The sequence below is a fragment of the Protopterus annectens genome, chromosome 5.part0 (genome assembly GCF_019279795.1).
Source record: "Protopterus annectens isolate FY-2018-M chromosome 5.part0, PAN1.0, whole genome shotgun sequence".
In the NCBI taxonomy this organism is placed as follows: domain Eukaryota; kingdom Metazoa; phylum Chordata; order Ceratodontiformes; family Protopteridae; genus Protopterus; species Protopterus annectens.
Window position 1 is genome coordinate 3,723,617 of NC_056735.1, and position 25,098 is coordinate 3,748,714.

The window sequence follows — 25,098 nt, forward strand, 5'->3', positions numbered from 1 at the left end:
AACTCAATTAATCTCCGTCTACCCTATCTAAAGGGGAACTCTGTTCCCCTAGTATAGGTGCAAATCGTGTTTTTCTTCCATCCTTCACCTGTTTAACTTCATTTATTAAATTGTCAGGGTACCCTCTTTTCTCTAAACATAATATTTAGGAAAGCAAATTCTTCTACAAAGTCTGTGTCGTTGGAGGTCATCAGACTACTACTTACAAACTGCCCTTTCAAAAGACTTCTCTTCTGGTAGAAAGGATGAGCACTTGTGTAATACAAATAAGAATTCAAAGTCTACTTCCTAAATACTTTTGCTACCAAACTACTTTTTATCCTTTCTGATTGTAATGTCTAAATAGTTAATGTAGTCATAATCTATATTATAAGTAAACTTTAAAAATTAGGTTGTCCCTGACATATAAATCAAAAATTCAAAGAATTTTTCTTTCGTCTCATTCCAAAACAAGCAGATATTATCAAGTTATCATTTTGTAAAGAATCTAACATTTTGCATAATCTGTGTTGAGCAAATACTTTCTCCCTCTTTCTACTTATAGACCACCAGAAAGACATCCAAGCACTCTGGCTCCGAAACCACTTGGGTCAGAGGATGAATAGCAGAAAGGGCAGGAGTTCCAAATCCTTTTGGGCTCGACTCTAAACGATCTTGGCTAGCGCCAGAGTCAGAAGCGACCTCTTGACTACCCGCTCCACCTCGTCATCCGATAAGACTCCTGGATGATCGAGAGGATGGGGCAGATGATTTTATGCTGCCAGCCACGGACTGTAAGATGGGTTACTGGAGGACTGAGGATACCAGCTCCATACATGAATCCTGGTCAGTTCCGATAATACTGGAGGAACCAAAGGAGAAGTTTTCTCGGGCCCTAGAGCCTTCTGGTCCGAAGTCAAATCCTTTGAGAGTTTCTTAGCCGGCTGAGAGGCAGGAGCAGAGGAGGAAGCCCTTTTTGTACACTTGTCTGATTTTTGGGACTGGGACGATTCTGAAGAGGTCTGGTTCCCTTCGAGAGCCTCAGCAAATGAAAGCAGTCCCTTAATCATCAGTTTGTTTCTGCATTCCTGCAGAACCCAGGAACTGAAACCATGACATACTGAACAAGAGTCTTGGAGGTGCACTGCACCTAAACAGTAGACACAGCTAGTGTGTCCATCCATTAAGGACATTTTCTGAGTACAGGAATTGCATTTTTCAAGCCAGACTGCTTCACTTCTCTGCCTTCCTTGGACATAGCAACAACCACCACACCAACATAATCTAGGAACTATGCAAAAGTTAAAGGTAGTAATACTAGCAAAAAACTATTAAGCTATCAAACACCACACTAAACAAAAAGATAATTCAACTTTTTTGTTTTAAAACACTCAAGCAGGGAGAAAGGTGGCTAGAGGAGAGGTCTCTAACTAAAACAATGAGCCCCTCTAGCCAGAGGAGATGTCTCTAACTCAAATGACGAAACCTCTTGGAAAAAGGTAAAGGAAGGAAAGTTGTCCTCCAACTTAAATACATCGAAGAGAAAGACTAACCCTCTAACTCAAATGGGTACATTACGTTTTAGAGTTTGAAAGGACGGGACAGGGAGATGTAGGCCTAGCGAAAGTGACGGCCAGCCACAAGCAGCACACAACCTAAAACATAGTCAACTAGTAAAACAGAATATATATACAAAATATACTGAAAAATACTAATATCCAAAAAAGAAATTCACTTAGCCTGAGCTTAGTGAGAAGCACCCGATATAGTTTAGCAGCAAACAAGATCTGGGTTACCTTCCCTAGGCGCCATGGGATAGGGTATAGCCTCGAGCCAGTGGAAGCTCTCAATCTCTAGTAATAGGCTGAGTCGGAACTGATGCATGGTTCTGAACCCAACAAGCAAGAATGAAGGCGAGACTGGACAACATAACATCAAGTTTCCAATTTTTTGTTTTAGAAGTAGCACCAATGGAACAGAGAGGGGGGCCATGGGAGACTAGGCAAGAGTACAGAGAGTTATACTGGCAAATAATATTAGAAGCCACTAAAACACCTGGTCTCAATGATGCTGTCTCCCTAGCCCCCATCTTGAAACTTAGAGCAGCTAAACTGTAATTTGGATTGCTGCCCACCAGATGGAGCCAAATGTATGAATTTTAATGTATTTTAGTATATTTTTATTATTTTAACACACATTATTTATATATTACAGTTTTTTAGGTGCCATACAGATGAGTATGAATTTTTAAGTACACTTGCTATAGGTATAGTTCATATTTTAGCTACATCATTTTCATGGGAATGAAAGGCAGACTGTTTTTAATTTATCTGTTTAATGTGATTGTTTTATTGCTTTAATATTGTAAGGACTGAATTGGTTGTTTTTAATTGATGACGTTATTTAAGGACAGGTTAATTAAGGGTTGTGCATACATTTGAAGTCTTAGTGTAGACGAAAACGCGGTGAACACGTTAAAGCATTTAGGTGTGGATTGTTTATGCAATGTTGCTGTTTTGTGGAACAATAAACGGATTTTAGCTCAAATCTCTGCAGGCTGCCCTTTGCAAGTGTTTTCCGTGTATTCGGGTACTGTGCAGCAAGAAAGACTAAAGAAAATGGCATCAGCTGCTTCTTTTATACCCCTGATGACCTGATGTCAGGGAAGGGGCGACAGCAGCCGAAGCAGGACCCAAGACTTTGGAATTCAGGCCGACTGAGGGCAACCTGCCAGCAGGATTACCCAAATGTAATGACTGCAACAGTGAAGCACGAAGAACATTTCAATGCTCCTCTGAATCCAGAGTTCACAGCAACCTATCCAGAACTGCTCACAGTAACACTACACAACCATGTAAATGATTACAAAGAGGCTGCTGTACTTAAACCAGAAGTAAGCCTAAAAGAAACCCCAAAAACAAAACGCTGGTGGAATCCCAGTCTTAACAGGGAATATAACAAAAGGGAAAAAATCATTGCCATAATCAGAGAGAGCAATTCTCATGACAAGAGCTCACTAATTAAACTAAACAGGAAACTAAGAGGACTAATTAAATGCAACAAGGCCAATTATAAGGTCAAGATAGCCTCTCAGGCTAAAGGCAACCACAAGACCCTCTACAGCTATGTCCAAAGCCTTAAAGGTAACACACATCAATGTGCTGAACTTGTAGTAAATGGTGCCACCTTCACCAAGCAGAGTGACATAGCAAATATACTGGCTGATAAATTCAGGTCTAACAATACCTCCACTATATTGATGCCTCTTCCCTATGAATTTTCTGCTAACATAGCCCCCTTCAACTATGAGCAAGGAGGAGTTCATAGTGGCACTCACTAAGGCCAAAAACACAGCCTCTATGAGCCCAGACAGTAACCCATTTTGCCTTCTAAATAGCTTGAAACATGACCCATCAGAGCCATTTGAGTCACTTTTCAACTACAGCCTCAAAAACAGGCTACATACCACTTGAATGGAGAACTGCAATGCTTACTCCTCTTCACAAGGGTGGAATATCAACAGACACCAGAAAGCACAGACCCATTAATCTGACTAGTCTAATATGCACAGCCGTGGAACGAATTATCATGCAAATGATCAACAAAGACAATGGCAACCTACAGACATCAGACCCATTCCAGACTGTTTTTTTTTCAAAGGAAGGTCATGCCTACTTAACCCTGTAGACTTCGAGAGTCAACGGGAGTCTTGCAAGGGATATCATGAAAATCATAGATGCCTTGAGACCCGTAAATCCCTGAGGCATTCCCTCACAGTAACCCAAGTCTAGGTGGAAAAACTATAAATAAATCTAAAGATGTATTTTTTTTCCTATGGAAAAAAAGCTGTTTGAATTGAGGTGTCTAGTTAGCATCCTAGGAACACATTCCTGTGTGAGGGAGTCGAGAAAGGCTTTGGAATATTCTCTGGGAATACCAGCTTGTGTAACAAATTTCTAACCCAGACAACAAGAGAGAGAGAGAGAGAGAGAGGGAGATTCTTGACACTTTAAAAAAGACTGTGCAAAGATAAGCTTGTCTAAAGATGGAAAAAATGTGGATATACTGTAGCAAGCAATGAGCTGTAACTGGGACACGACACCTTGTGAACACTCTTGCTGCAGTGGATAGTCCATAGGGTAAGGTGGAGAAAGTACTGTTGTGTACACTTACCATAAATGTAGATGTTCGAGTGTATTCACTGTTGCAGTCATTACATTTGGGTTATCTGTTTGCAGGTAACCCTCAGTCGGCCTGATTAACAAAGCCTTGGGTCTTACGTCGGTTCCTGTCCCTTCTTTCATGATGTCAGGTCTTCAGGGGTATAAAACATGCAGCTGACGCCATTACATCAGTTTTTCTTGCCCCAGATGTCAGGTGCCCCCCTAATGGGAAGCAATTAAATATAAAAGCACAAAGATATACCTCCAACAAAAAAGCAAATACACCAAAAAGGCTTTTAGGCATAGTAAAGGAAAGTAGAGGTATAGCCAAAAGAAGTTAGGGGGCTGGAGGGAGGGTAACCAGGACTGCAACAGTGAATACACTAACATCTACATTTATGGTAAATGTACACAACTGTACTACGTTCTTCGCATTTCACTGTTGCAGTCATTACATTTGGGTAGATTCCCAAAGCCATGGTTGGAAGGAGGAATTTAAATAGCATTAGGGTCAGCTATAAGGCCCAGCAAGACTGCGGTGGCAAAGCCAGCTCTGGATTTAGAGAAAATTGGAAAATGATAATGCTTAGTGAAAGTATGTACAGAACTCCAGGTAGCAGCTTCTAGGATGTCCCTGATAGGGATGCCTCTGAGAAAGGCTGTAGAGGTAGATGCAGCCCTGGTGGAGTGTGGTCTGATCCCCTGGGGGACAGGTTTTCCATGGTGCTTACAGCAGAAATGAATGCAATGGATTATCCATTTAGAAATGGTTTGCTTTGAAATAGCCTTCCTCCTCTGCCCCTGCAGCAAATGCCACCAGCAGTTGTTCAGATTTCCTATGAGGTTTAGTCCTGTCCAAGTAGAATCTAAGTTGTCTGTGCACATGTAAGGAATGCAGTATCCGTTCCCCTATATTCTGTGGATTGGGAATGAAGGTTGGCAAATGAATGGACTGATCAAGAGCCACATTTGATACCACCTTGGGCATGACAGATGGACTGGTTCTGAGGGACACCCTGTCCGCATGAAAGACGATGAAAGGCTCCACTGCCATAAGGGCCTGTAATTCAGATACCTTTCTACCTGAAGTGATTTGTAAAAGGAAAGCTGTTTTCCAAGAAAGAAATTTTAAGTCTGCAGTAGCAGCTGGCTCAAAAGGAGGTAGAGTGAGTTTCTCCAAGACAAAGTTAAAGTCCCAGGCTGGGGTTGGAGCTCACCTGGGTGGTGTCAAATTTTTGGCCCCTCTGAGGAACTGCTTGAGCAGTGGATGAGAGAAGGGAGGTTCTGTGTTATAATGATCTGAAATGGTTGAGGCATGCATTTTAATGTAGGAAAAAAACAGGCCCTTGTGAAGCATCTCAGTTAAGTATTGTAAAATCTGAGGTAAACTGGGCACTGCTGTGCTCATCCCTTGAGATTGGTTCTAGTCACAAAATCTTTTCTATTTTTCAGCATAAGATTTTCTAGTACTAGGCCTCCGTGCCTCTAAAATGATATCCATCACAGGCTTGCTGATGATGGTAAAGGAGAGATTAAGTAATTAGCCAGGCAGCAAGGTTCAGTGTTAGAAGTTGAGGGTGCAGAATCTGGTTCTCCTGCTCAGACAGCAGGGAAGGAGTCTGAGGCAGGTGCCATGGAGATGACCGTGACACTGCGCAGGAGGGGGTGCCAATGTTGGCGCGGTCAGTCTGGAGCAATCAAAATCATCCTTGGTTTGTCCAGTTTGATTTTTAGTAATACTTTGGAGAGAAGAGGCGGGGGGGGGAGGCATAGACTGATAGGTTTTCAAGCTGAAGGACAGAGCATCTACTTTCCAGGCTTGTTCGTGGGGAGTCCTTGTGCAACATTTGTTCAACTGGTAGTTCTGGGGAGAGGCAAACAGGTCTATCTGGGCTCCCCCATTTGCTTGTCAACATGGTGAAAATCATTGGGTCCAGTTTCCACTCGTGTGGGTCCATGAGGTTTCTGCTTAGTCCATCTGTCAGTGTATTTAATTTTCCTGGCAGGAATTGAGCTTGTAGGTGCACTTGGTAGCTCAAGGCTGTGTTCCACAATGCCATGGCTAGTCTGCAGAGGGGGTTAGAATGTGTACCCCCCCCCCCTTGCTTATGTACCACATAACAGTGGTGTTGTCTGTCTTTACCATTAGTTGTCCTGGAAGAATGTGGTCCTTGAAGGCTGTCAGAGCATTTTGTACAGCTAATATTTCTTTTTGATGGATATGCAGGTGCATTTGACTTGGGTTCCATTTGCCCTGCATGCAATTCCCTGCCAGGTGAGCCCCCCCATGCATAGTCTGATGCGTCTGTTGTTAGGGTTTGGGCGGCAGGGGGTAGTGTGAAAGGTAGTCCTTTGTTATGGTGGCAGGCCTCTGCCCACCAAAAGAACTCTAGGTGTAGGCAAGGTATGATAGGAATCATTGTTTCCAGGTCTTGAGAATGCTGACACCATAGGCTTTTTAGATATTACTGTAGTTTCCTCATATGCGGTCTTGCATATGGAATTAGAAGAATGCAGGAGGCCATGAACCCCAAAGGCTTGCAGTATTTGTCTCGCAGACAGCAGGGTTTTTGTGGCCAGTAGGCTGTCAAATGAATTTGTTTCTCTGGCGTGAGGTAAGCTATCTGGAAAGTTGTATTCAAGCTTGCTCCCAGGAATATAATTTGTTGACAGGGTACTAGGTGTGATTTCTTTTCGTTTATGGTGTACCCCAGACAAGTTAGAACCCTCTGTACAAAGGCCAGATGATTCAAAAGTATGTCCTGGTTTTCTGCCTGAATTAGACAATCGTCCAGGTATGGGTATATTTGAATATTTCTTTGCCTGCAAAATGCAATAACTGGAGCCAGGCACTTTGTGAATACCCTGGGTGCAGTAGATAAGCCAAAGGGCAGTGCAGACAACTGATGGTGCATGTAGCCTGCTTTGAAGCATAGGTATCTTCTACAAGATTCCCTGATTGGGATGTGCAGGTATACTTCTTTTAAATCTAGTGTTGCCAACCAGGCATCTTTGCCTAGCAAAGGAAGTAATTGGTGAAAAGTCAACATCTTGAATTTTGGAATCTCCAAAAAGGTGTTTAGAGTAGGTAAGTCCAGGATAGGACGCCATGAATTGTCTTTTCTGGGTACCAGGAAAAGTCTCGAGTAGAAACCATGTCCCTTTTCCTCTTCTGGTACCAGCTGAATAGCCCCCCCATGCTTAAGAGGGAAAGTACTTGTTTTGGGGCCTCTGCCCACTAATTTGGGGAGTAGGTCCGACCACCCGCTTGGTGTTGGCAACGTGTGGAAGTGAAATCTGTATCCCTGAGACACTATATTTAAAACTGATTTGTCCTAGGTAATGAGTTCCCAATTCTTTGCATGAAGAGCAATTTTTTCCCCCAAAGGGGCAGTCAGTTGATAAGTGCTTGGAAATTTTAAAAGGAAGTCACTGAGACAATTTACCATGGGGGGAGTCTTATTATTCCCAGATTTGGAAGTGGAGCCCCCCCCCCCCCCACACACACACACACACACTGCTTAGTTCTGTGTCTCTCCTGGGACTGAAACCTAGGGTTTTTGCTGTGTCTGGGTTTGGCTTGAAAAGACCTGGAAGGGGGTAGAAAGGATCAATTCTTAGAGGGCCAGTGCCTACTAAATCTAGGAGGCTGAACTTGTAAAAAAACTTTAACAGTTTGAATAGATTTAGCTTTATCTTCCATCTTTTTAAGAACTTCTTCAGCCTTGTTGCCAAACAGCTGGTCCTGATTTAAAGCAGCATTCAACAATTTAGCTTTAACATGATCAGACAAAGATTGCTCCTTAAGCCAAGCATGCCTTCTGAGCACAGACCCAGTAACAGCAGCCCTGCAAGAGGCTTCTAATGAATCAAAACCACACTGCAAAGTATGTTTTCCAACTTTTTCAGCAGAATGCATTAAATCCTGTAATTCTTTATTTTCCACACAGTCAGGAATCAACATCATTTTCTGTTTAAGCAGGCCAATAACATGTTGCTGATACTTTAACATTTGAAACTGGCAGTTTAAAGCCCTAATGGTCAAGGTTGCAGAAGTGCAAACCTTCTTACCCCATCTATCCAGCGCCCTGGAGTCTCTATCAGAAGGGGTAGGATTTTTAGCAGTAGAAGCCTTGATGCCCTTGGGCCCCTGTGAAATAGTCTCTGGATCTGCAATAGGATTTTTAAAAAGGAACTTGTGGGACTCGGGGACCCTGTAGTATCTTGTCAGGTTTTCTGAGAGCAGGAGGCAGGGAATCAGGGGCCAAACTAGATTTCGAAAAAGCATCATCAACAATGTCTAGTACATGAGGAATAGCTAAAGGCTTATGCTGAGGTAGGAGAAGGAAATCCCTAAGCCTCTTTTTTGAATCAGAAAAATCCTGGCTTTCCCAGTGTAAATGCTCCCTTAGAGTATGTAAGGTTTCCCCAAAAGAAAAATCCTCAGGAGGGGAAGCAGAGGGAATTGAGTCCTCTGCATCAGAGTCATCATAAGCAGATAAGGGCAAATCCAGATAATCAGAAGAATCAGAAAAAACAGAATCCTGATCAGAAAATTCATAATCAACTTCAGTCCTAGGCCTCTTCTTAGAAGGGGGTGGGGCTGGCTACCCCTGATTAGAGTTATTACATCTTCAACCATTCTTATCATTTGTTTTTTAGGCATAGAGGCCTGAGCATGTGGCCTGGGCATCATTTTTTTAGGCATAGATCGAGATTTAGGCCTATGTAAAGGAGGCGTCAGTTTAATATGCAAATCCATAGGCCTGAATACACCCTCAGAAGCCAGTGCCTGCACAACGGCTCCGGACCCATCCAAGGTAGATACATCCATGGGTTCCAAAGTTGAAGCATCTTGCGGCATACCGGACTCCAAATGGATCTCAGTAGAGGCCTGCGAATCAGAAGTAGCGGGTATCAGGGGCTGCAAAAGCACCTCACTGAGTACCGGTGAAGTGACGACTGGCTTAGAAGCGTTGTCGGCAGTTTTGGACCTCGGTGGCCTGTCTTTATCTTTGCATTTTTTCGGAATCTCGGTAGTCGGATTGTTAACTGACGACATTTCTGGATAATTAAATCGAGAACCGAAATATTTAGAGGCAAAAATATACAGACAACAGATAGTGTGCTGATTAAATAAAGCACAAAACCGACAGCAAGGTACATCGTGGTCAGGGCCTAGGCAAGGAATACAGTACAAATGAAAATCTTTATGAGGTATTTGTTTTCCACAAGTAATGCAATTATTAACTTTTACTGACATCGGTAAGGAGCAAGAAAAAGTCTCCCCAACGGGGTACTTAGCTTTAGTTGAAGACTTCGGTTCTGAAACTCAAAAATGGAAATTTCAGGAGTCGGCCAACCGGCACTTGCGAACTGCTTCTGCTTTGGGCACCATATGGCAAGAAAGACTGGTGTAATGGTGTCGGCTGCATGTTTTATACCCCTGACGACCTGACGTCATGGAAGAAGGGACAGCAACCAACGCGGAACCCAAGACTTTGTTAATCAGGCCGACTGAGGGCTACCTGCAAGCAGATAACCCAAATGTAATGACTGCAACAGTGAAACATGAAGAATATCTGATAATGTGATCGAGACAAAACCTTAAGAAATGAGTCTGAAGTCTAGATGAATAGGGATGTGAAGAATACATGAATACAAGAGAGAGTCTGATCTGGGGGAAGAATGACTCCCAAGGGAAGGAGGAATTTCCTCCCATTGCCACATGCAACCTTGATGATATGTAGAACCCAATTGTCTGACAGAATATGTTGCCAAACAGAAAAATGGAGATTCATCCTTTCTGGAATAATAAAGGGGCCAGGGTGGGAGGAGGTCACAAGGTCTTGGACAGTCATTCAGACCTGCCAGTTGTCCTTCGTTTTAGGAGGTTTGAGACATCTGTTTGGAACCCCCTTGCCATTTCTTCTTAAACATCTGTTTACCTGAACATTTCAGACTGTTTATTCTGTTTTTGCCAAAACTGACTGAGAAGATAGAAATTCCTTTGGGCAAACATTGTATGTGCATTTGAAGTTGTTACCAACATACTAACTTGTTTAAAAACAGTGCAAAAATTAACATTCACTTTGTATGTGTGCATATATATATATATATATATATATATATATATATATATATATATACACACACACACATTCACTTTGTGTGTGTGTGTGTATATATATATATATGTATATATATATATATATATATATATGTTTATCTCTCTCTCTCTGTGTATATATATGTATATATATATATATATATATATATATATATATATATATATATATATATATATATATATATATACACACATATATATATATATTTTTTTAAATAAAATCCAGTTTAGGACTTGGAATGTAACAAAACAAATGCTGCCATTTTAAAGATGAGTTTGTGTTGAACATTTTGCATTTTTCCCAACATGCTTTTTGCCCTGATGACCATTGCCATTCACTCATCCACTGAGCTAGTTCATCTTATCCGATTACCACCCATCACCCTTAGGTTAGAGGAGTAACAGGAAACAGTATCCCATTCCCAGCCATTATGCAGGTAATCATGAAGGTGCTTAGGTACCTCCTATCCCTGACCCATCTCCCCACACAATTCCTGGACTGCTACTTTGCCATGAATTGCCCACATACTAAAAGCCTAAGGTTCTGGGCTTCATCTCCCCAGACTGGGGATGCCTACATTAAGGATGAACCTTAACTGATCCCCAGAGTCTAACCAGACTTGTGAGGTGAGCATTCTTTTTGTTCTTAAGCCCAAACCTTATATCCTTTGGTGGCTAAAATAAGCAATCATGTCACAATGAGGTCTTACACTTTCCCCATGTCACACGCATGATCCAATTCATTTAACTCACGAAGGTTTCCATATTAAACCCACATCCAGGGACTACAGATACTATTAACCCACACCTAGTACTCACCAGATGGACCAAGCCAACTTTGGTTGCTCACTCCCCATGCCCCCTAACCAACGTCTTCAGGATCCACATCTCAATTTGATCCGGGTCAACTTGGTCACAGTCAGGTTTTCACTCCTATACATGAAGGGCTGGCTGACAGGCTGCAGTCCATACTTAAGCAAAGCTTACAGTTCTGGAGATATGAATATTTGTCAGCACTATTAGTTTGCAACTTGATTTTACCTACAAGTTCAGAGTGCAGTCATGGGAAGTAAGAAAGCAACCTTCAGAACTGCAATGGATGCAAAGATTTAAATAACTGTTAAAAAAGCTGCACAAAGAAGTGGCCATCCAAGCAGAAGGACAACATTCATTTAAAAAAAAAATCCTGCTGACAGATATAGCCTTAAAAATCCCTCCGTATAAAACAAAAATGAATTTGTTTATTCTAGAAAGTATACATCTTACCTGAGCTGGTCCACAGGCAATTCCTATAATGTGCTTCGTATCCAGCCCTGGTAATGCCTTGGGTTCTGCTCTGGCTATCCGTAGTGTATCGAACTGCTGGCCTTGATCATTGTTCCCCCAACTATATACTTCACCATCCTCCGTCAGCACCAGACAGTGAGTTGACCCAACAGCAACATCTGTTACCTTTTTACCTGAGCAAAAAAGTGGTAAGAAGATTTGTTTAATTAAAACATGAAGACATTAGGCTTAAAAAACTTCCACGTATGAAAAAAACATGCCTTCTACAGGAATAAAGTTGTCTGCAATTTTTTACCCAAGGTTTAAGAGCAACAACTGTGCTTTTCTGCTATTCTCTTATTCATTTGAGTTTTTTCTCCTTCTTTAATAAATTTCTCTTAAGCATGCTAAACTGCAAGACAAAGAACTGCTAAATAAGTATCTGCTTTAACACCACATTTGAAACCTTCCAATTCGACAACAAAAGTGTATCCCAATCAACAGTTTTCTCTAGCATTATTTATGGGAGAGAATTCCACTTTACCTCAGGCACACTATCATGACATTTTAAGCTCACCTGAAAATATGAAAGATAGTCCAAGTCTGTAGGATCAGAAGGAAAAGCCAGATCCAGTGACAGAGGGATAAAGCCCTGACTAAAGCCAAGAGAAGCTAAAAATGATTACAGGCTCAGACATCTGACAGATCTGGCAAATGAGGATCAGAGTAAAAGATCACTGCCAACTTGCTCATCTTGGGGGAGGGAGGCAGCTCTGACATACCACTTGGGAAATACTTAGTAGGAGAGCACTAGGTGTTACACCAGGAGAGCACCAGCCTCTGGAGCACATGCTGCCATTGTGCACACATGTACCACAACCAGGGGATTCAGCAATGAGCAGGCATATTTCCTGTGGTGGCAGCTGAAGGGGAGGAATTACTTAAACAAGGGAGGCTAGCCTGCTCTCTACCGCAAAGCTTTCACCACTGGGGAACTTATGTGTCAACAGGGCTTCTGAGGCTGGAAAATCTGGTTGTAGGGCTCTTGACTCACCCAAAATAGCCTAGTTTCTATTACACTACATAAATGCACTAACTGGGTGCAAGTACAGAAGTAATCAGGTGAGGTTCTGCAGCGAACCAAAAAAAAAAGAGAGAGAGAATGTGTGTGCGTGTGTGTGTGGGTGTATGTGTGTAGGGGGGGGGGGTTCTGAGTAGAGGACTACTGGAGGCAAGAAAAAACAACACGTGAATTACAACTAAGAAGTTAAAAGTTAGCTCCAGAACCTTAACATCAGCAAAGGTTTTAAACTGGTTTAGTCCTTACAGGTCTGCACTGGATAAATTAAAGCACATATCAACATAAATTTATATGATCATCATATCAAGAACTCTGCATGAATGCCTTTATCAGTAAAAAAATGTTGAAATTCCAGAGTCTAGTATCTTCAGTCTCTGCACAACTCCAAATGCCTTTTTGCTACCATGCCCACAGGGATTTGAGCCTCTGATTCAGCACATCATAATTTTCTGCATCCGGCTAGAGAGGTGCTTCTCAATACTCAGTTAAACCTCTAAGTATTAAATTGAGTGCAGACTGATACAAGATTAAACACACACACACACACACACACACACACACACACACAAATGCATTGAAAATAATGTGACTTACTCATCTGATTTGCAAGAAATCAATCTGCTGCCACCACAACATGGGGCAATAATGGAAAACGGGACTGTGGTAGTGCGTGTTTGCTGATTTGAATATTACAGCAGTAATAGAGTTTGACAACTGCATGTTGTTTCCACATAAACTATTGATAAAAACAATGTCAGTGACAAAAGCAAGACCAGACAACTGATCCATGAGCTGAAGAGGTAATGTAAACATTTCTATAACTGTCCGATATTGCAGAACATCCCCGATTTTGCTTTATATTTTTGTAGTGTCCCTCATAAAATCTTTGATTTTCTGGTAGAGCAATGAGGATTACAGTCAGACAATAATGCCAGACATTAGAGATTCATTCTTCTTACTGTCTGGAAAAAGCATGTTACTGAAAGAAAATCCTCCGTTCTAGTAACTTTTTAAGCAGACAAATAGCTTCACCAACGAGCTGTACCACATAGCATTCAACCCTCTTAGCACAAAAAATCTGGGAAAAGACAAAAATAACGGGGGGGGGGGGGGGCAAAGCCCACAAAATATAGACATTTTAAATATTGCTCATAAATTTAGAAAGTTGCAAGAATAAAAGGTCTTGTGTTATCATGCATTGTCTAAAGAATATTAAGTTAGAAACTCAAATGGCTGTTATTTTTTACTGAATTCAGTCCTCACTAATCTTCTTTCGGCTTTTTCCCAGTTAGTGGTCGCCACAGCGGAACTCCGGTCCGCTAATTATTGGCAGTAGATTTTTACGGTGCCGAAGTGCCAGCTCGATGCCCAACCTTCAACAAAGGCACACCCATTCATGCATGTCTTTCGAACGCCTCTCGACCGCAGGGAGGACATGCAGACTCCACACAGAAGGCGCTCCAGCCAAGAATCGAACGGGAGAACCTCTTGCTGTGAGGCGACAACGCTACCGCTGCACCACTGCGGCTTCTAGTCCTCACTAATATACCACAAAAGTCCAGAAAACCACAGATTTTATGAGGAACAGACCAAAAATATGACAAAAATCTGGTCATTCTGTGAAACTCTGGACAGCTGAGACATGATTATGGTGACCCAAAGGATACCAGCATCTGCATTCTTGGCAGCAACTTGGCCACAGTCCAGTGTTATCCCATTATCACTCAGGATGGTAAAGCTGTCCAGCAGAAGGGGATGACAGGACAGTTATAAGCAGCCACCGCAGAATATCTCATCACAGACAGCCTATTAAGATGACTAAACATTTGGTACATATGAATTTGGAGACCTTCTGTTGTAGGTAACTGGTGGGAAGGATCTAAAGGATCCCAAGCAATTAATAAATTAGAACTCCTAGGAGTCAGAAGATGAAGTAATGTGAAATGCTAATAGTTTAAGGTCAAGTCCTAAACCAGTGCCACTGATGATATGAACCAAGAATCAAAGCCTGTAACACAAATATCTATAATGGATATTTTGAAGCGAGCAGTAGAAGCAGTCATACCCTTAAGGAGTGGGCATCTGATAGCGTTATATTTCAAAAGGCAGCTTGGGCTTGTCGGAAAAATAGAGTCAGCAATCCACTTGGAAAGGATTTTGTTACCAACATCTAGCCCTTTTCTACATAGGCGGAAGGAGATGAACTGTTCTGTCTTCCATAACTCGAACTCTATTCGGGTAAAACCTAAGCTATCAGTGCACATTCATGATACACATGTCTTTCTGGCCCGTGACCTTGTAAAGAAAATATGAATGAATGGTTTAAGAGTACTGTGGTAAGAGTGCCCCACATCTTCATCAGTGTCCCTCAACAAGAAAAAAAATACTAAAAGAAATTGGATAAGAGGCTTTCCTAGTCCTGCTACTTTCTTACTTTACCACTTCCTTTGTCAGTGCACAACCATATGCATTTCAAAGAAATGCATCACAAAAATATTGTCTCAGGACCAATAAATCTTGCATTTGCAAACTGTTCTTATTTCATCAACCCCCTTACTCCACATTTTACATGGGATCAGTGTCTCATGTCAAATGGCACAATCACTTTCAATTCAGTGCCAGTCCTACACTGTTTAGTCCATTCAATCAGGGATATGTCGATCACATAAAAATCCACTCATCTCTTGCTCGGATATCCAAGTCTCCTCTTGCTTTTTACTTGTCCCTCTCAAATCTGTTTTACCAAAACATCTGACTTCCCTGCATGTGACCTTTGCAATATAGGCAACTCTGGCTTCAATTATAATGTCTTCATTTCTTAACCTGTCCCACAGTAAGTATAGTGCTTACCATCTTTCCAGCACTTTATCTCCATCCCATCAAGCTTCCTTAGCTGCTCTGCCTTTACTGCCCAGGTTTCTCTGCTACAGAGAAGCACTGCTCACAACCCTGTTTTGCGCACCTTGCTTTTAATCTTCTATGGTACTTTTCTGTCACACAACACCCCTGACACTTCACCCAATGGCTGCAGCATATCTAATTCTAGCTCTGACCTCCAAATTCAGACTTCCCCTCTCCTTAACCCACCACTCAAAGATGCACAAAACTCTTAATACCATTCCCTATTTTCCCTTCTACCTCAATGCTCAGCTTCTTCCGATTTCCCCATTTGCTACCATGACCACTGTTTTATCATGCTCGGTTTCTTACTATGTGCCTTCAGATTTTGCTTTCTAGCCCCACATCCACTGCTGAAGTTGTTGTGCACAGTCTGCTTGTAATTCTACATCGTCAGCTTACAGCACCTTTGTTGATCTGCCTCCCCTGACTTGTCTGTTGATTTAGTCCATCTCCAATATGAACACTACTGAGATTAAAGATAAGCCCTGATGCATACCCACTTCCAATGGGAAACCCCATTAGTCTGAATGTTCTTTGCATTTGTGTTACTGGTTCCTTGTACAGAGAGTGCAATAAGTCTACCAATGTTTCTAAGTCTTCAAACCACGGAAGGACCACTCAAATCAGCTTTCTTGGAACGCTGTCATATGTTTTGTCCATGTCTGTGCCCAGCTGGACTCCTTCCTCACCTCCAGCTTCTCTCTCCCACAATCTGTCTCACTGCAAACATTCAGCAAACTGTACTGTATCTTGATTCTAAATCCAAACTGCTCATCAATCATCCTTTATAGTACTTTCATACAACGTGATAGAGTTTCATAACCTCTACCTTTCCTGCAGCTGTGAATATTCCCTTTGTTGCCACAGTACACTGGCAGTAAAATGCTTATTATAGAATATATACGTGTGTTATACCTTTAAGAAGCATTTCCAAGGAAAGCACATGCATATAAATAACAAGCAAGTGCTAGCTTCAGTGCCATTTTGAGAGTGCAGCCTTGGAGTGAACATGTATGAGAGAAAGAGTCAGTTTGTTTATAAGTTTATCTAAGTTAAAGTTGTTGCCTCATTCCTGATGTGTTTTGTACATAATAAAGCTGCTTGAACAGAACCCACAGATGTTTGTCTGTTACAACCTGACCAGGGGCATGACATGTTGCCAGAACCGGGATTCCAGACACTGCTTTTCAGAGATGCAAGGTGCACAATTAACAGTGAAGGTAAAATAAGAAAAACAAGAGTTAAAAAAAAAAAAAAAAAAAAAAAAAAGGACCAGAAACAAGCTAAAGGTAATGAAAACTTGTGCAAACTATTTTATTAAAAGAGATGAAACTGAGCATTACAAGGGCACAAAATGCATTACTAAGCAAATGAATAGCACAGAATGTTTATTGAGCAAACGAAAAGCATAACTTATTTACAGGTTCATAGGTAGGTACTGGGCTATTGGCCCAAGGGCCTACGTAAGCCTAGCCTACAAGGTTCCATGGCTTACACCACCCAAGAAAGTTATTTTCCTGTGCCACTGTCGAGCAGAAACACAGAAGTGATCCCCAGGGTGTATTTCCTATTTCCCATCCACTCATCAAGATTTTTCTTGAACAGTGCTAATGAAGAACTTTGCTTGACATAGATGGGTAGCTTGTTCCAGAGTATAGGAAGTCTCTGGGACAGGAATCTATCCCTCCAGCGTGTCCTGTTTATTGTGGTGACAAGGTTTAGGTTCCTAGAGTGTGTAGCTCGGAGGGATTGGGATTTCTTTAGGTGTAGCATGTCCAACAGCTCTGGGTTTGATATAGCTTTGTATGTTAGGCAGAGATCACCTCGGACAGAGTAGGCGATATGCTATGGAGTAAAGCTAGAGTTTTTTGAGGCGGTCAGTGTAGGGCATTTTTTGAGGCCGGTAATCCTCTTTGTGAGGTACTTCTGTGGCCTTTCCAGCTGCTGCAGATGTCTTGTGAGGTACATTCCAAAAGGGGCTTTGTACTCTATAATGGGTCTAATGAGTGTCGAGTAGAGGGAACAATGACCTCTTTTTTCCTAGATGAGAACCCTTTTATGATGAGGTGTGTCACGTAGAAGGGCTTCCTGACTACTGTGGCGATGTGACTATCAAAGGAGAGACTACTGTCCACCTGGGTCCCAAGGTCACTTATCACGCATTTAAACAAAATGTTTGAAATTAAGATATGTGATAAAACAATCAGAAAAGCCTATAGGAGGTTCAGAGTCACCTCGGAATTGTAAAAAAAAAAAAACGAGCATGTTTGGAGTAAAACGAGCACATGAAAAGAGATTAAATTAGCAAAACGAATATAATAAAGGGCAAGAAGGGCATATTAAGCATAAATAAAGCAAGGCGACTGCATGTTTTTTGGCAAATTACAGTGTTTTGGCATAAACTACTACTTCACATTAACTAAAGCTCTGAACAGTACAACTAGAGTTATTTGAAGCATCGCAGAGTGTGTAAAAGTGCTTACAGTGTGCGTTTTGTTACTGTGCATTTATTCCCAAGAGTTTGTGTGCAAAGTGCAACTATTTTGTGAAATGAAGTCAAAATACAACCATTTTGAAAAGTTTCTTGTGCTGGATGTGTCTACTCACAAAGGACTGCCATTACAGAGTGTTTCTTACACTGTAAAGAGTTATTTAGCAAAGTACAGCCATTTTGGAAGTGTTTCAGTGTTCTGTGTACTGTTTACTCGCAATGTGCCGTTACTTTAAAATGTTTCTTACTCTTAACTTCTACTGCCCAGTTTATTCACACAGTGCAGTTATTTGAAATGTTTCTTATACAGATGAGAAGTGATTTCTTGAAGTACAATAATTTTGAGAGTATTACAGTGCCTGGGAGACTTATTTCGCAAAGTATTCTGCAGAGCGCATAGTTACAAGTACTGGCATAACTTTCTGGCGTGGGTGTGTGCGTGTGTGTGCGTGCGTGCATACTTGCAAAAGCCTTTACTGATATGTTAATATGGAAGAGGCATTTTGCAGATTAGGTCCACTTGTCTTTGATCAGAATATTGCAGAGAATTAGAGAATATCTAAGCAAGAGTACGATAGTTTCATACAAGCAGCTTACTCAGATAAAGATGCACGCGCCACAGCTTTTATTTTGCTAAACCTAGCTGGGTTAGAAGCCATTGATAGAGGGCGTTCATTTGTGTATGCACCAGCAGGGTATTAAGAGAAAACAGTCATACTGTTGTTCAGGCTGAATCAAGGGAAGACACAGTGTCTGAAGCATAAATTCAGAGACATGTGCAACCCCCAGACCAATGTTACATTAGAGTGGCATTTGTTTTACACAAGAGACCAAAGGCCAGGAGAAACATTTGCAGTTTACATTACTGACTTGAGAAACAAAGTTAAAACTTACATGTTTGGTTATTTAAAAGATTAGTTGGATAAAGGTCAGGCTTGTGTATGGTATCAATAGTGCTTATGTGAGAAAGATTTTGCTTTGTGACAGACATTTAACATTGACCAAAGCCATTGAGATTTGTCAAATCTATGAAGTTACAGAAAGGCACACAAGTATGCTGGCTAGTGATGAGAGCATAGTTTCAGCAGGCTCCAGAGCAAATGTAGACAGCATGAGACACGTGGCAAGCAGAAAATGGCCTAAGCACATAGCAGCTGCAGCCCCTGCAGGTGTGGCAGGGAAACCTCATAGTCTTCCAGCAAGTTCTAAGACTAGTTCAGTTAAAGGAGCATGCTGAAGTACAGCACAAGGGTGAATCAGCAAAACCAAAGTCAAACTTCATCATAATTGTGGTGCCAACCATGAGTTCAAAAGAGAAAAGTGTTTACCATTTGGTCAGCAATGTCACAAGTGTAAAAAATTGAATAATTTTCAAAAGTTTTGCAAGTCAAGTAAACCTCAGTTGCAAATAAAGATCACTCAAAAAAGCAAATCGATTATGTAGGCTTGCAGTCTTACTTTCTATACAGATGGTGTATCAGTGATTGGTGAGTAGGTTAATGCAGCAGATTTATTAGCAAAGGGTGAAGTGCTTTGTACTGTCCTGATCCATGGAAACCCCACTGAGCTCAGAGTAGACACTGGTTCAAAGTGTAATGTCATGTCAGCAGAAGCATTTGCAAAGTAAGGGCTGGTGAACACCTTAATGCGGCTAGTTGTGCGAAACTTGCTGCCTATGGAGATGAAGGAATTCAAAGCGAAGGCTCAGTAGTGCTTTCATGTTATTTGGCTGGGAACAGTTATAAGTTGTTTTACATAGTCCGAAGACCTGTGCAGTCATTACTGGGTCTCAGACAGTGTTTGAGAATGAATTTGCTTTCTTTTACTAATGAAGTTCAACATACAAGCACATGTCTCAGTTCTAGTTCCAGCTTCACTGATGCTATTTTCTCGGAATATGCTGATGTTTTCGATGACAAGCTAGGGAAGCTTCCAGTTGTGCATTCTATGAAATTAGACCCAGAGGTCAGTCCAATGGTCAGGTCGGCAAGAAAAATTCCAGCAGCTGTACAGAGCAAAGTTAAAGCTCAGTTGCATAAAATGCTGCAACAAGATGTAATTTGTCCAGTTACCAAACCAACTGAATGGGTGTCATCTACGGTAGAAACTCATAAAAATGGCTCAGATTATATCAGAATATGCATCGACCCAACAGACTTGAATAAGGCATTAGAGAGACCTCATCATCCTATGTGAACAGTCGAAGTCACAGCCCTAATACCGAATGCCACTGTATTTTCTGTCTTGGATACAAAGAGTTCATTTTGGCAAGTAATGCTTCATCACAAATCTTCATTACTGACTACATTCAATACCCCATTTGGAAGATATAGATTTCTCAGGATGCCATTTGGAATAAATTCTGCAAGTGAAGTCTTCCAGCGTGCAATGGAATAGACACTCTCAGGTTAATCCTGTGCCATAATAGTAGATGATTTGTTGGTCGGAGACAATGGTGAAACAGAGCATGACAGAAAGATAAAGAAAGTTCTACACAGAGCATGTGAAGTGAATTTAAAGCTCAAATTCAGATTACCAGAAGTCATATGTAGGTCATTTACTTAACCGGTACAGGTTTATGACCAAACCCATCTAAGCAAACAGGTATTCTTGAGATACCAGCACCAGATAATGTTCAAGCTCTACAGCGTTTTCTTGGTATGGTTAACTATCTGTGCAAGCTCATACAAGATTTCAGTGAATTGACAGCGCCTTTAAGAGAGCTGACGTGCAAAAATGTTGTATGATCTTGGCTAGAACAGCACCAGAGAGCTTTTGATGATCTTAACCAGAAAATTGCCACTCCTCCTACACTAAGATACTATGATGCCAACAGACCAGTTACTCTTTCCTGTGACTCTTCAGAGTTTGGTCTTGGGGCAGTTATTCTTCAAGAGGGCAGACCAGTAGTCTATGCATCTAGAACTCTTACCCAAACTGAAATGCAATATGCCCAGATTGAGAAAGAACTTCTGGCAATTTTGTTTGCATGTTCAAAATTTCATGATCATATTTATGGTCGAGATATCCAAATTGAAACTAATCATCAACCTCTAGTTACTATCTTAAAGAATTGCAAAGAATGATGCTCAAATTACAAAAATAAAAGTACAACTTCAAAATGGTCTATATGAAAGGCAAACTTCTTTATCTGGCTGATATCTTATCCAGATGGACTAGAGATACAATGGAACAGTTTGATGCAGAGAATTTTGACTTTGATGTCATGGAAGTGCGTAATTTTTTGACCACAAGACTTGATGAGCTGAGAGATCAAACAAAGACTGATCCTGTTTTGCAAAAGCTCAACCACTGCATCCACACAGGATGGCCGTCAAAGCAATCCAGCGTACCGCCAAAAGTACAACCTTATTTTCCTTACAGAGATGAGATGTTAATGGAAGATGACATTATTTTCTAAGGTCCTACGTTGTTCCTGCTTCCTTACAATGTGACTATATTCAGACTATGTATTGTAGCCACCCAGGTTCCGAATCTAATAAAACAGCAACAGGACTGGTATTTTGGCCTTCTCCAAAGAAAGACATCGACAAAGTACTTTCAACTTGTTTAGTATGCAACAGTACTAAACTGCGTCTGCAAAAAGAGCCACTTCACTTAAGTCAAGTTCCTGAACTACCTTGGTCAACAGCAACTAGTGACATATTTGAGTGGAACAATCAGCATTACTTAGTGTTGGTCGACTCTTATTCGAACTGGTCTGAGATCAATTTGTTGCCTAACCTAACATCCACTATTGTTATTACCAAGTTGAAACATCATTTCTCAGTACATGGTAGTCCACATACGCTTAACTCTGACAATGGTAAGCAATTTACCAGTCAATTTATTCAGAAATTTGCAAGAGAATGGGACTTTATACATGTTACTAGTAGCCCTGAATACCCACAGCCACATGGTCTAGCTGAATGCGCAGTGCAGAGTGCAAAGCAATTACTAGAGAAGTCAAAGCATGACAATACCAATGTCTTTTTGAATTTACTCAATCTCAGAAACATACCTCGTGACGACATACTTGACTCACCTGGTCAGACTTATCTAGGTAAACCAGAACAACCTTGCCTATCAGTTCCAGTTTGTTGAGGCCTAAAGCTAAAAACATCAGAACAATCAAAGCCCAACTGCTCAGAAAATGTTCTTTTCAGAAGTAGTTATGATAAAACAAGCAGATTTCTTTGTCCATTGAAAAAAAGAAGATACAGTGAGGATATAAACGGGGAAAGGTTTTGACCAGATTGGTTAGTAACAGGCTTATATGTACAGAGCTGAGATCCTATTTTGTGGAATCTGAGGGTGTGGAATACAGGAGAAATTATAGCCATCTTCCTGTATCAGAACAGATATCACAGCATTGTTCCTGTGATAGAAACCCTAGATCTCAAAGCAATCCAGATAATGTTCCTGTTCCAGAACATGTCTCAACTTCCAATACTGCTTCTGATGATGTTCCTAATATCTCCAAGATTGAACATTCAGCAGAGACCGTCCAAATTACGAGAGCTAACTCTAAATTCTGTGTCACACGATTTGGTCACATCTCCAGACCTAGTGTGAAATACACAGCAACCTGGCCATACTTGTCTATATGTATTTAGTAGTTCTGTAAAATGACATGTCTAAAATCTATCTTGTACTTATTGCATGTCAATGTCGTCAATGAAGTACGATTCAATTCTCAGAGGGAGGATGTAGACTATGTATGTGTGTTGTACCTTTAAGAAGCATTTCCAAGGATAGCATGTGCATATAAACAGCAAGCATGTGCTAGCTTCAGTGCCAATTTGAGAGTGCAGCCAGAAAGTAAACATGTATATGAGAGAGTCAGTTTATAAGTTTATCTAAGTTAAAGTTGTTGCCTCATCCCTGATGTGTTTGTACATAATAAAGCTGCTTAAACAGAACCCAAGAATGTTCGTCTGTTATATCCTGACCAGGCGAACAACTCTTATTCTCCTGTTATCTGGGATATATTCTACATTCTGTGCAGAGCACCTTTTGGAACAATTTCTGTCCTAAATCACCTAAAATCATGATCATATGTGATGCGACTTCATCTGAGTTAGACAACTTTCCTGAATTTATTTTCCTTAGCGCACTTTGTACTGCTTCTAGGGTAGCTCCTCACTTCCTCTAATTTTTGGCTGTAAATGCAGTAGTACAGCTTCAATGGGTCTTTCTTCATTCATAAGCTTGCTAAATACATCTTTATAGATGTAAAAACTTCCTAATCAGCAACAGTAAAGTTACCCTAGCTCATACCCATCTTCTCTCTACCTTACTGTATGCTTCTCTTGTCCTAATTAATCTAAACAAGAGTGATTTAAACAAGCTATCAGTATGCTACAACAAAACAGCAAAAATTTGCCATAAACTCCTCCTACAGCACCCACCACCGTCAGGCCCTAAAACAGCTTTCCTGGCTGGAACTCCCTGACACCTCAGCTCTAAAACAACTTCTAGCTCATCAAATACTGTACCAACCTGACAAAATTACAACCTTACAAGACCTGATCACCCTCTACTCCCAACAACTGCGAACTTAGATTCACTAACAAGGCACTAATAGTAACCTCCAAAAACCATTACAGCTCTGGTGGAGTCACCAGAGCTGTAATGGCTTTTGGAGATTACGATTAGTCCTGTATTCTAGCAACATTGCCAAGACTTTGAACTCCCTACCACTAAAAATCAGGTTACCACCTAACAAAATCATCCTCAAAAAACATCTTATTTCCCACCTAAACAACTCCTGGACATGCAACTGCCTAGCACCTGGCTTACATATTCTAACTCCTTTCTCCTACCCACTATCCAACCTCTAAAACTCACACAGATGCACTATATATTACCACACATTACTTATAACTGCCTAGCACATGGCTGACATTCTAACTCCTTTCCCCTACCCACTCTCCAACCTCTTTAAAACTCCCACAGATGCACTATATATTATCACGTTACTTGTAACTGCCTAGCACCTGGCTGACATATTCTAACTCCTTCCCCTACCCACTATCCAGCCTCCTCTTTAAAACTCCCACAGATGCATTATACAATATCACACGTTACTTGTAACTGCCTAGCACCTGGCTGACATTCTAACTCCTTTCCCCTACCCACTATCCAACCTCTTTAAAACTCCCATATGAACAATTATCAGACGTTACTTACCAACTCACTGCCACCTACTCCCCACTGTCCCATCTACACCCATTAACTCTCCCACAGACTAAGTTGAAAAGCTTTCCCTTAAAATATCAATGCACCTCATATGAACTTGTCTATATTCTCTTCCTTTTTTAGTTTTCCTTTCTTGTCATATCTTCAGTACATCTTCAAGATTATCCCCATTAAGCATACTGTATGTTACTACCTGCTATAATTTTAATTGTATGTCTAAATCTCTATGCTTATGTAAATATCTTTGCAATCATATGTTATTATCTGCTATATTTGTATAAGTGAATGTGTAAACCACAATGCTCATGTAAATGTCTTATGTATAATACGTTAGCAATTGTTCTGGAGCTTTCTCCCCGGGTCTCCGCTGAAAACAGACAGCTCTGTCCAGTCGGACCTCCACGGTAAACAAATGTAAAATAAATAAATACTCCTATTTGCCCTGGATGCTCACTAGACAAGTGATCTGACTGTTGCTGGCATCCTTTACGAAAACCGTTGACTACCTTCTTCCTTATTTTTTTTCAAAGTATTAGTACACAAAGAACACGTCCAAATAACAGATGGAGTTGCGCAAAATTCTCAACTGACAGTCTACAATTATTATCAAGGACGCATCTTTAGTGCTAATGAGCATTTAAATAAATCATTTAGCTTTTCAAATTATGGCCACATTATGTGAACAGATTAAATATCTTTATTAAATTATCACACTTTAAAATGTAAACAGCTTACATACAACAGAAAAAAGCACATGTATAAAGTAGCACAGTAACAATGGAAACACGTTTTAACAATTCAGTCACCCCAAAATTGCACTAATTGCACAATTCTTTCCTTCCCTTAAAACTCACTCCTCCTAAACATTATTCTGCAAGTATCACTG

General features: G+C 40.9%; 1 protein-coding gene across 1 annotated transcript in view; it reads right to left on the reverse strand.

The window, feature by feature from the left end:
- The window catches only part of HERC2 (HECT and RLD domain containing E3 ubiquitin protein ligase 2), a gene marked incomplete in the record, with an annotated part of 3,551,743 nt that overhangs the window by 2,805,057 nt on the left and 721,588 nt on the right, over positions 1-25,098 (reverse strand). The window contains 1 exon segment of the mRNA XM_044072055.1: positions 11,539-11,732. Coding sequence (XP_043927990.1) covers positions 11,539-11,732 — 194 coding nt within the window.